Source organism: Carcharodon carcharias, chromosome 27, assembly GCF_017639515.1.
Source record: "Carcharodon carcharias isolate sCarCar2 chromosome 27, sCarCar2.pri, whole genome shotgun sequence".
Classification (NCBI taxonomy): Eukaryota; Metazoa; Chordata; class Chondrichthyes; order Lamniformes; family Lamnidae; genus Carcharodon; species Carcharodon carcharias.
The window spans coordinates 3,872,620-3,885,735 of record NC_054493.1 but is presented as its reverse complement, the minus strand read 5'-3'; the positions used below and the strand labels follow the sequence as shown (position 1 = coordinate 3,885,735).

The window sequence follows — 13,116 nt, the reverse complement described above, 5'->3', positions numbered from 1 at the left end:
GAGAGAGAGAGAGATCGTCACATCCCCCACACCCTAACCCCTGAGAGAGAGAGATCGTGACATGCCCCACACCCTAAACCCCAGAGAGAGAGAGAGAGAGAGATCGTCACATCCCCCACACCCTAAACCCCAGAGAGAGAGAGAGAGAGAGAGATCGTCACATCCCCCACACCCTAAACCCCAGAGAGAGAGAGACATCTTCACATCCCCCACACCCCAAACCCCAGAGAGAGAGAGATCGTCACATCCCCCACACCCTAAACCCCAGAGAGAGAGAGAGAGAGATCGTCACATCCCCCACACCCTAAACCCCAGAGTGAGAGGGAGAGAGAGAGAGAGATCGTCACATCCCCACACCCTAAACCCCAGAGGGAGAGAGAGAGAGAGAGAGATCATCATATCCCCCACACCCTAAACCCCAGAGAGAGAGATCGTCACATCCCCCACACCCTAAACCCCAGAGAGAGAGAGAGATCGTCACATCCCCCACACCCTAAACCCCAGAGAGAGAGAAAGAGAGATCGTCACATCCCCCACACCCTAAACCCCAGAGAAAGAGATCGTCACATCCCCCAGACCCTAAACCCCAGAGAGAGAGAGAGATCGTCACATCCCCCACACCCTAAACCCCAGAGAGAAAGAGATCGTCACAACCCCCACACCCTAAACCCCAGAGAGAGAGAGAGAGAGAGATCGTCACATCCCCCACACCCTAAACCCCAGAGAGAGAGAGAGAAAGAGATCGTCACATCCCCCACACCCTAAACCCCAGAGAGAGAGAGAGAGAGAGAGAGAGATCGTCACATCCCCCACACCCTAAACCCCAGAGAGAGAGAGAGATCGTCACATCCCCCACACCTTAAACCCCAGAGAGAGAGTGAGAGAGAGATCGTCACATCCCCCACACCCTAAACCCCAGAGAGAGCGAGAGAGAGATCGTCACATCCCCCACACCCTAAACCCCTGAGAGATAGAGAGAGAGAGATCGTCACATTCCCCACACCCTAAACCCCAGAGAGAGAGAGATCGTCACATCCCCCACACTCTAAACCCCAGAGAGAGAGAGAGATCGTCACATCCCCCACACCCTAAACCCCAGAGAGAGAGAGAGATCGTCACATCCCCCATACCCCAAACCCCAGAGAGAGAGATCGTCACATCCTCCACACCCTAAACCCCAGAGAGAGAGAGAGAGATGGTCACATCCCCCACACCCTAAACCCCAGAGTGAGAGAGAGAGAGAGAGAGAGATCGTCACATCCCCACACCCTAAACCCCAGAGAGAGAGAGAGATCGTCACATCCCCCACACCCTAAACCCCAGAGAGAGAGAGATCGTCACATCCCCCACACCCTATACGCCAGAGAGAGATCCTCACTTCCCCACACCCTAAACCCCAGGGAGAGAGAGAGAGAGAGATCGTCACATCCCTCACACCCTAAACCCCAGAGAGAGAGTGATCGTCAAATCCCCCACACCCTAAACCCCAGAGAGAGAGAGAGAGAGATCGTCACATCCCCCACACCCTAAATCCCAGAGAGAGAGAGACATCTTCACATCCCCCACACCCCAAACCCCAGAGAGAGAGAGATCGTCACATCCCCCACACCCTTAACCCCAGAGAGAGAGAGAGAGATCGTCACATCGCCACACCCTAAACCCCAGAGGGAGAGAGAGAGAGAGAGAGATCGTCATATCCCCCACACCCTAAACCCCAGAGAGAGAGAGAGAAAGAGATCGTCACATCCCCCACACCCTAAACCCCAGAGAGAGAGAGAGAAAGAGATCGTCACATCCCCCACACCCTAAACCCCTGAGAGAGAGAGATCGTGACATCCCCCACTCCCTAAACCCCAGAGAGAGAGAGAGAGAGATCGTCACATCCCCCACACCCTAAACCCCTGAGAGAGAGAGAGAGATCGTCACATCCCCCACACCCTAAACCCCAGAGAGAGAGAGATTGATAGAGAGATCGTCACATCCCCCACACCCTAAACCCCAGAGAGATCGTCACATCCCCCACACCCTAAACCCCAGAGAGAGAGAAAGAGATCGTCACAACCCCCACACCATAAACCCCAGAGAGAGAGAGAGAGAGAGAGAGATCGTCACATCCCCCACACCCTAAACCCCAGAGAGAGAGAGAGATCGTCACATCCCCCACACCCTAAACCCCAGAGAGAGAGTGAGAGAGAGATCGTCACATCCCCCACACCCTAAACCCCTGAGAGAGAGAGATCGTGACATGCCCCACACCCTAAACCCCAGAGAGAGAGAGAGAGAGAGATCGTCACATCCCCCACGCCCTAAACCCCAGAGAGAGAGAGAGAGAGAGATCGTCACATCCCCCACACCCTAAACCCCAGAGAGAGAGAGACACCTTCACATCCCCCACACCCCAAACCCCAGAGAGAGAGAGATCGTCACATCCCCCACACCCTAAACCCCAGAGAGAGAGAGAGAGAGATCGTCACATCCCCCACACCCTAAACCCCAGAGTGAGAGGGAGAGAGAGAGAGAGATCGTCACATCCCCACACCATAAACCCCAGAGGGAGAGAGAGAGAGAGAGAGATCATCATATCCCCCACACCCTAAACCCCAGAGAGAGAGATCGTCACATCCCCCACACCCTAAACCCCAGAGAGAGAGAGAGATCATCATATCCCCCACACCCTAAACCCCAGAGAGAGAGATCGTCACATCCCCCACACCCTAAACCCCAGAGAGAGAGAGAGATCGTCACATCCCCCACACCCTAAACCCCAGAGAGAGAGAAAGAGAGATCGTCACATCCCCCACACCCTAAACCCCAGAGAGAGAGAGAGAGATCGTCACATCCCCCACACCCTAAACCCCAGAGAGAGAGAGAGATCGTCACATCCCCCACACCCTAAACCCCAGAGAGAGAGAGAGACATCTTCACATCCCGCACGCCCCAAACCCCAGAGAGAGAGAGATCGTCACATCCCCCACACCCTAAACCCCAGAGAGAGAGAGAGAGATCGTCACATCCCCCACACCCTAAACCCCAGAGTGAGAGAGAGAGAGAGATCGTCACATCCCCACACCCTCAACCCCAGAGGGAGAGGGAGAGAGAGAGAGAGAGATCGTCACATCCCCCACACCCTAAACCCCAGAGAGAGAGATCGTCACATCCCCCAGACCCTAAACCCCAGAGAGAGAGAGAGATCGTCACATCCCCCACACCCTAAACCCCAGAGAGAAAGAGATCGTCACAACCCCCACACCCTAAACCCCAGAGAGAGAGAGAGAGAGAGAGATCGTCACATCCCCCACACCCTAAACCCCAGAGAGAGAGAGAGAGGGAGAGATCGTCACATCCCCCACACCCTAAACCCCAGAGAGAGAGAGAGAGAGATCGTCACATCCCCCACACCCTAAACCCCAGAGAGAGAGAGAGAAAGAGATCGTCACATCCCCCACACCCTAAACCCCAGAGAGAGAGAGAGAGAGAGAGAGATCGTCACATCCCCCACACCCTAAACCCCAGAGAGAGAGAGATCGTCACATCCCCCACACCTTAAACCCCAGAGAGAGAGTGAGAGAGAGATCGTCACATCCCCCACACCCTAAACCCCAGAGAGAGCGAGAGAGAGATCGTCACATCCCCCACACCCTAAACCCTTGAGAGATAGAGAGAGAGAGATCGTCACATTCCCCACACCCTAAACCCCAGAGAGAGAGAGATCGTCACATCCCCCACACTCTAAACCCCAGAGAGAGAGAGAGATCGTCACATCCCCCAGACCCTAAACCCCAGAGAGAGAGAGAGATCGTCACATCCCCCATACCCCAAACCCCAGAGAGAGAGATCGTCACATCCCCCACACCCTAAACCCCAGAGAGAGAGAGAGATGGTCACATCCCCCACACCCTAAACCCCAGAGTGAGAGAGAGAGAGAGAGAGAGATCGTCACATCCCCACACCCTAAACCCCAGAGAGAGAGAGAGATCGTCACATCCCCCACACCCTAAACCCCAGAGAGAGAGAGATCGTCACATCCCCCACACCCTATACGCCAGAGAGAGATTTTCACATCCCCACACCCTAAACCCCAGGGAGAGAGAGAGAGAGAGATCGTCACATCCCTCACACCCTAAACCCCAGAGAGAGAGTGATCGTCACATCCCCCACACCCTAAACCCCAGAGAGAGAGAGAGAGAGATCGTCACATCCCCCACACCCTAAATCCCAGAGAGAGAGAGACATCTTCACATCCCCCACACCCCAAACCCCAGAGAGAGAGAGATCGTCACATCCCCCACACCCTTAACCCCAGAGAGAGAGAGAGAGAGAGATCGTCACATCGCCACACCCTAAACCCCAGAGGGAGAGAGAGAGAGAGAGAGATCGTCATATCCCCCACACCCTAAACCCCAGAGAGAGAGAGAGAAAGAGATCGTCACATCCCCCACACCCTAAACCCCAGAGAGAGAGAGAGAGAGAGAGAGAGATCCTCACATCCCCCACACCCTAAACCCCAGAGAGAGAGAGAGATCGTCACATCCCCCACACCCTAAACCCCAGAGAGAGTGAGACATCTTCACATCCCCCACACCCCAAACCCCAGAGAGAGAGAGATCGTCACATCCCCCACACCCTAAACCCCAGAGGGAGAGAGCGAGAGAGAGAGATCGTCACATCCCTCACACCCTAAACCCCAGAGAGAGAGATCGTCACATCCCCCACACCCTAAACCCCAGAGTGAGAGCGAGAGAGAGAGATCGTCACATCCCCACACCCTAAACCCCAGAGGGAGAGAGAGAGAGATCGTCACATCCCCCACGCCCTAAACCCCAGAGAGAGAGAGAGAGAGAGATCGTCACATCCCCCACACCCTAAACCCCAGAGAGAGAGAGACACCTTCACATCCCCCACACCCCAAACCCCAGAGAGAGAGAGATCGTCACATCCCCCACACCCTAAACCCCAGAGAGAGAGAGAGAGAGATCGTCACATCCCCCACACCCTAAACCCCAGAGTGAGAGGGAGAGAGAGAGAGAGAGATCGTCACATCCCCACACCCTAAACCCCAGAGGGAGAGAGAGAGAGAGAGAGATCATCATATCCCCCACACCCTAAACCCCAGAGAGAGAGATCGTCACATCCCCCACACCCTAAACCCCAGAGAGAGAGAGAGATCGTCACATCCCCCACACCCTAAACCCCAGAGAGAGAGAAAGAGAGATCGTCACATCCCCCACACCCTAAACCCCAGAGAGAGAGAGAGAGATCGTCACATCCCCCACACCCTAAACCCCAGAGAGAGAGAGAGATCGTCACATCCCCCACACCCTAAACCCCAGAGAGAGAGAGAGACATCTTCACATCCCGCACGCCCCAAACCCCAGAGAGAGAGAGATCGTCACATCCCCCACACCCTAAACCCCAGAGAGAGAGAGAGAGATCGTCACATCCCCCACACCCTAAACCCCAGAGTGAGAGAGAGAGAGAGATCGTCACATCCCCACACCCTCAACCCCAGAGGGAGAGGGAGAGAGAGAGAGAGAGATCGTCACATCCCCCACACCCTAAACCCCAGAGAGAGAGATCGTCACATCCCCCAGACCCTAAACCCCAGAGAGAGAGAGAGATCGTCACATCCCCCACACCCTAAACCCCAGAGAGAAAGAGATCGTCACAACCCCCACACCCTAAACCCCAGAGAGAGAGAGAGAGAGAGAGATCGTCACATCCCCCACTTCCTAAACCCCAGAGAGAGAGAGAGAGGGAGAGATCGTCACATCCCCCACACCCTAAACCCCAGAGAGAGAGAGAGAGAGATCGTCACATCCCCCACACCCTAAACCCCAGAGAGAGAGAGAGAAAGAGATCGTCACATCCCCCACACCCTAAACCCCAGAGAGAGAGAGAGAGAGAGAGAGATCGTCACATCCCCCACACCCTAAACCCCAGAGAGAGAGAGATCGTCACATCCCCCACACCTTAAACCCCAGAGAGAGAGTGAGAGAGAGATCGTCACATCCCCCACACCCTAAACCCCAGAGAGAGCGAGAGAGAGATCGTCACATCCCCCACACCCTAAACCCTTGAGAGATAGAGAGAGAGAGATCGTCACATTCCCCACACCCTAAACCCCAGAGAGAGAGAGATCGTCACATCCCCCACACTCTAAACCCCAGAGAGAGAGAGAGATCGTCACATCCCCCAGACCCTAAACCCCAGAGAGAGAGAGAGATCGTCACATCCCCCATACCCCAAACCCCAGAGAGAGAGATCGTCACATCCCCCACACCCTAAACCCCAGAGAGAGAGAGAGATGGTCACATCCCCCACACCCTAAACCCCAGAGTGAGAGAGAGAGAGAGAGAGAGATCGTCACATCCCCACACCCTAAACCCCAGAGAGAGAGAGAGATCGTCACATCCCCCACACCCTAAACCCCAGAGAGAGAGAGATCGTCACATCCCCCACACCCTATACGCCAGAGAGAGATTTTCACATCCCCACACCCTAAACCCCAGGGAGAGAGAGAGAGAGAGATCGTCACATCCCTCACACCCTAAACCCCAGAGCGAGAGTGATCGTCACATCCCCCACACCCTAAACCCCAGAGAGAGAGAGAGAGAGATCGTCACATCCCCCACACCCTAAATCCCAGAGAGAGAGAGACATCTTCACATCCCCCACACCCCAAACCCCAGAGAGAGAGAGATCGTCACATCCCCCACACCCTTAACCCCAGAGAGAGAGAGAGAGAGAGAGAGATCGTCACATCGCCACACCCTAAACCCCAGAGGGAGAGAGAGAGAGAGAGAGATCGTCATATCCCCCACTCCCTAAACCCCAGAGAGAGAGAGAGAAAGAGATCGTCACATCCCCCACACCCTAAACCCCAGAGAGAGAGAGAGAGAGAGAGAGAGATCCTCACATCCCCCACACCCTAAACCCCAGAGAGAGAGAGAGATCGTCACATCCCCCACACCCTAAACCCCAGAGAGAGTGAGACATCTTCACATCCCCCACACCCCAAACCCCAGAGAGAGAGAGATCGTCACATCCCCCACACCCTAAACCCCAGAGGGAGAGAGCGAGAGAGAGAGATCGTCACATCCCTCACACCCTAAACCCCAGAGAGAGAGATCGTCACATCCCCCACACCCTAAACCCCAGAGTGAGAGCGAGAGAGAGAGATCGTCACATCCCCACACCCTAAACCCCAGAGGGAGAGAGAGAGAGATCGTCACATCCCCCACACCCTAAACTCCAGAGAGAGAGATCGTCACATCCCGCACACCCTGAACCCCAGAGAGAGAGAGAGAGTGATCGTCACATCCCCCACACCCTAAACCCCAGAGAGAGAGAAAGAGATCGTCACAACCCGCACACCATAAACCCCAGAGAGAGAGAGAGAGAGAGATCGTCACATCCCCCACACCCTAAAACCCAGAGAGAGAGAGAGCGAGAGATCGTCACATCCCCCACACCCTAAACCCCAGAGAGAGAGATAGAGAGAGATCGTCACATCCCCCACACCCTAAACCCCAGAGAGAGAGAAAGAGATCGTCACATCCCCCACACCCTAAACCCCAGAGAGAGAGAGATCGTCACATCCCCCACACCCTAAACCCCAGAGAGAGAGAGATCGTCACATCCCCCACACCCTATACGCCAGAGAGAGATTTTCACATCCCCACACCCTAAACCCCAGGGAGAGAGAGAGAGAGAGATCGTCACATCCCTCACACCCTAAACCCCAGAGAGAGAGTGATCGTCACATCCCCCACACCCTAAACCCCAGAGAGAGAGAGAGAGAGATCGTCACATCCCCCACACCCTAAATCCCAGAGAGAGAGAGACATCTTCACATCCCCCACACCCCAAACCCCAGAGAGAGAGAGATCGTCACATCCCCCACACCCTTAACCCCAGAGAGAGAGAGAGAGAGAGATCGTCACATCGCCACACCCTAAACCCCAGAGGGAGAGAGAGAGAGAGAGAGATCGTCATATCCCCCACACCCTAAACCCCAGAGAGAGAGAGAGAAAGAGATCGTCACATCCCCCACACCCTAAACCCCAGAGAGAGAGAGAGAGAGAGAGAGAGATCCTCACATCCCCCACACCCTAAACCCCAGAGAGAGAGAGAGATCGTCACATCCCCCACACCCTAAACCCCAGAGAGAGTGAGACATCTTCACATCCCCCACACCCCAAACCCCAGAGAGAGAGAGATCGTCACATCCCCCACACCCTAAACCCCAGAGGGAGAGAGCGAGAGAGAGAGATCGTCACATCCCTCACACCCTAAACCCCAGAGAGAGAGATCGTCACATCCCCCACACCCTAAACCCCAGAGTGAGAGCGAGAGAGAGAGATCGTCACATCCCCACACCCTAAACCCCAGAGGGAGAGAGAGAGAGATCGTCACATCCCCCACACCCTAAACTCCAGAGAGAGAGATCGTCACATCCCGCACACCCTGAACCCCAGAGAGAGAGAGAGAGTGATCGTCACATCCCCCACACCCTAAACCCCAGAGAGAGAGAAAGAGATCGTCACAACCCGCACACCATAAACCCCAGAGAGAGAGAGAGAGAGAGATCGTCACATCCCCCACACCCTAAAACCCAGAGAGAGAGAGAGCGAGAGATCGTCACATCCCCCACACCCTAAACCCCAGAGAGAGAGATAGAGAGAGATCGTCACATCCCCCACACCCTAAACCCCAGAGAGAGAGAAAGAGATCGTCACATCCCCCACACCCTAAACCCCAGAGAGAGAGAGATCGTCACATCCCCCACTCCCTAAACCCCAGAGAGAGAGAGAGAGAGAGAGATCGTCACATCCCCCACACCCTAAACCCCAGAGAGAGAGAGACATCGTCACATCCCCCACACCCTAAACCCCAGAGAGAGAGAGAGAGAGAGATCGTCACATCCCCCACACCCTAAAGCCCAGAGAGAGAGAGAGAGAGAGATCGTCACATCCCCCACACCCTAAACCCCAGAGAGAGAGAAAGAGATCGTCACATCCCCCACACCCTAAACCCCAGAGAGAGAGAGAGATCATCACATCCCCCACACCCTAAACCCCAGAGAGAGAGAGAGAGAGAGAGAGATCGTCACATCCCCCACACCCTAAACCCCAGAGAGAGAGTGAGAGATCGTCACATCCCCCACACCCTAAACCCCAGAGAGAGAGTGAGAGAGAGATCGTCACATCCCCCACACCCTAAATCCCAGAGAGAGAGAGATCGTCACATCCCCCACACCCTAAACCCCAGAGAGAGAGAGAGAGAGAGAGAGAGAGATCGTCACATCCCCCACACCCTAAACCCCAGAGAGAGAGAGAGATCGTCACATCCCCCACACACTAAACCCCAGAGAGAGAGAGAGATCGTCACATCCCCCACACCCTAAAGCCCAGAGAGAGAGAAAGAGAGATCGTCACATCCCCCACACCCTAAACCCCAGATAGAGAGAGAAAGAGATCGTCACATCCCCCACACCCTAAACCCCAGAGAGAGAGAGAGAGAGAGACATCATCACTTCCCCCACACCCTAAACCCCTGAGAGAGAGAGATCATGACATCCCCCACACCCTAAACCCCAGAGAGAGAGAGAGAGAGATCGTCACATCCCCCACGCCCTAAACCCCAGAGAGAGAGAGAGAGAGATCGTCACATCCCCCACACCCTAAACCCCAGAGAGAGAGAGACATCTTCACATCCCCCACACCCCAAACCCCAGAGAGAGTGAGATCGTCACATCCCCCACACCCTAAACCCCAGAGAGAGAGAGAGAGATCGTCACATCCCCCACACCCTAAACCCCAGAGTGAGAGAGAGAGAGAGAGAGATCGTCACATCCCCACACCCTAAACCCCAGAGGGAGAGAGAGAGAGAGAGAGAGATCTTCATATCCCCCACACCCTAAACCCCAGAGAGAGAGATCGTCACATCCCCCACACCCTAAACCCCAGAGAGAGAGAGAGAGAGAGATCTTCACATCCCCCACACCTAAACCCCAGAGAGAGAGAGAGAGAGAGAGATAGTCACATCCCCCACACCCTAAACCCCAGAGAGAGAGAGAGATCGTCACGTCCCCCACACCCTAAACCCCAGAGAGAGAGAAAGAGAGAGCTCGTCACATCCCCCACACCCTAAATCCCAGAGAGAGAGAGAGATCGTCACATCCCCCACACCCTAAACCCCAGAGAGAGAGAGAGACATCTTCACATCCCCCACAGCCCAAACCCCAGAGAGAGAGAGATCGTCACATCCCCCACACCCTAAACCCCAGAGAGAGAGAGAGAGATCGTCACATCCCCACACCCTCAATCCCAGAAGGAGAGAGAGAGAGAGAGAGATATCGTCACATCCCCCACACCCTAAACCCCAGAGAGAGAGAGAGAGATCGTCACATCCCCCACACCCTAAACCCCAGAGAGAGAGAAAGAGATCGTCACAACCCCCACACCCTAAACCCAGAGAGAGAGAGAGAGAGAGATCGTCACATCCCCCACACCCTAACCCCCAGAGAGAGAGAGAGAGAGAGAGCTCGTCACATCCCCCACACCCTAAACCCCAGGGAGAGAGAGAGAGAGAGATCGTCACATCCCCCACACCCTAATCCCCAGAGAGAGAGAGAGAGAGAGAGAGGGAGATCGTCACATCCCCCACACCCTAAACTCTTAGAGCGAGAGAGAGAGAGAGATCGTCACATCCCCCACACCCTTAACCCCAGAGAGAGAGAGAGATCGTCACATCCCCCACACCCTAAACACCAGAGAGAGAGAGAGATCGTCACATCCCCCACACCCTAAACCCCGGAGAGAGAGAGAGAGATCGTCACATCCCCCACACCCTAAACCTCAGAGTGAGAGAGAGAGAGAGAGAGATCGTCACATCCCCACACCCTCAATCCCAGAAGGAGAGAGAGAGAGAGAGAGATATCGTCACATCCCCCACACCCTAAACCCCAGAGAGAGAGAGAGATCGTCACATCCCCCACACCCTAAACCCCAGAGAGAGAGAAAGAGATCGTCACAACCCCCACACCCTAAACCCAGAGAGAGAGAGAGAGAGAGATCGTCACATCCCCCACACCCTAACCCCCAGAGAGAGAGAGAGAGAGAGAGAGCTCGTCACATCCCCCACACCCTAAACCCCAGGGAGAGAGAGAGAGAGATCGTCACATCCCCCACACCCTAATCCCCAGAGAGAGAGAGAGAGAGAGGGAGATCGTCACATCCCCCACACCCTAAACCCTTAGAGCGAGAGAGAGAGAGAGATCGTCACATCCCCCACACCCTTAACCCCAGAGAGAGAGAGAGATCGTCACATCCCCCACACCCTAAACACCAGAGAGAGAGAGAGATCGTCACATCCCCCACACCCTAAACCCCGGAGAGAGAGAGAGAGATCGTCACATCCCCCACACCCTAAACCCCAGAGTGAGAGAGAGAGAGAGAGAGAGAGAGATCATCACATCCCCACACCCTAAACCCCAGAGAGAGAGAGAGAGAGAGAGAGAGATCGTCACCTCCCCCACACCCTAAACCCCAGAGAGAGAGAGAGATCGTCACCTCCCCCACACCCTAAACCCCAGAGAGAGACTGAGAGATCGTCACATCCCCCATACCCTAAACCCCAGAGGGAGAGAGAGAGAGACATCGTCACATCCCCCACACCCTTAACCCCAGAGAGAGAGAGAGATCTTCACATCCCCCACACCCTAAACCGCAGAGAGAGAGAGATCGTCACATCCCCCACACCCTAAACCCCTGATAGAGAGAGAGAGAGATCTTCACATCCCCCACACCCTGAACCTCGTGCGTGCTCTCTCTCTCTCCTGCTCTCTCTCTCCCGTTGCTCTCGACTCTCCCCGCGCTTGCACGCGCTCTCCCCTCTGTCTCGTCTCCCCCTCACCCTCTCCGTCCCCGCAGGTTCTCCACGCCGACGACAACGAGATCGAGTCCATCGCCGGCCTCTGCAACCTCCCGAAGCTGGAAGTGGTGTCTCTCCGGGAAAACCGTATCCTTCGGTCAGCGCTGACCTCTGAACCCAGGGGGCTGGGGGAGGGGAGGGGAGTTGGCGGCGGGTGGGCGGGCGGCTCTGGGGCCTTCGACCCCTCTTGTTGTTTTCCTTGACCGTTGCCCCTCAGGCCTGCGGGACCCGGCTGACCTCCGCCCCCTGGCCTCCTGCCCGCGGCTCTCGGTGCTTATGCTGGCGGGTAACCCGCTGTGTCAAGAGGAGGACGTCGCGCAGGCTCTCTCCTCCCTCCTGCCGGGCGTGGAGGAGATCGTGACGTGAGAGGAGCGAGCGGGGGATGTGGCGGAGACCCCCCCCCCCAGGCTTCACGGTGTTGGGGTGGTGGGTCGGTGGGTGCTGGGGGTCGGGGGTCAGAGGGGAGCGAGTGAGGGCGGGCCGGGGTGTCGTGGCGTTGGACCCTGCTGACCGAGCCGGTTGATACTCGGCTCCCCAGACCTGTGACTGGTCAACCCCAGCGAGAGGAGGCCATTTGGCCCCTTGTGCCAGCTCCGCCCATTCTTTTAGCTTGCGGACCTTGACCACATTTCCACCAAACCCCCTCCCCCACCCCAGACTGCCCCCCTCCCCCTCGAGACTGCCCCCCTCCCCCTCGAGACTGCCCCCCTCCCCCTCGAGACTGCCCCCCTCCCCCCCGAGACTGCCCCCCTGCCCCCCGAGACTGCCCCCTCCCCCCCGAGACTGCCCCCTCCCCCCTGAGACTGCCCCCCTCCCCCCCGAGACTGCCCCCTCCCCCGAGACTGACCCCTCCCCCCGAGACTGACCCCTCCCCCCTGAGACTGACCCCTCCCCCCTGAGACTGACCCCTCCCCCCCGAGACTGACCCCTCCCCCCCGAGACTGACCCCTCCCCCCCGACTGACCCCTCCCCCCGAGACTGACCCCTCCCCCCCAGACTGCTCCACCCCCAGACTGCCACCCCCCCAGACTGCCACCCCCCCAGACTGCCCCCTCCCCCCCAGACTGCCCCCTCCCCCCCAGACTGCTCCACCCCCAGACTGCTCCACCCCCAGACTGCTCCACCCCCAGACTGCCACCCCCCCAGACTGCCACCCCCCCAGACTGCCCCCTCCCCCCCAGA

General features: G+C 56.5%; 1 protein-coding gene across 1 annotated transcript in view; it reads left to right on the top strand.

The window, feature by feature from the left end:
* The window catches only part of rabggta (Rab geranylgeranyltransferase subunit alpha), a gene marked incomplete at its 5' end in the record, with an annotated part of 213,053 nt that extends 200,455 nt beyond the window's left edge, over nucleotides 1-12,598 (top strand). Inside the window, 2 exons of the mRNA XM_041175438.1 lie at nucleotides 11,934-12,021; nucleotides 12,152-12,598. Coding sequence (XP_041031372.1) covers nucleotides 11,934-12,021; nucleotides 12,152-12,300 — 237 coding nt within the window. The remainder of the gene's footprint in view (nucleotides 1-11,933; nucleotides 12,022-12,151) is intronic.
* Nucleotides 12,599-13,116: the final 518 nt, after the last annotated feature.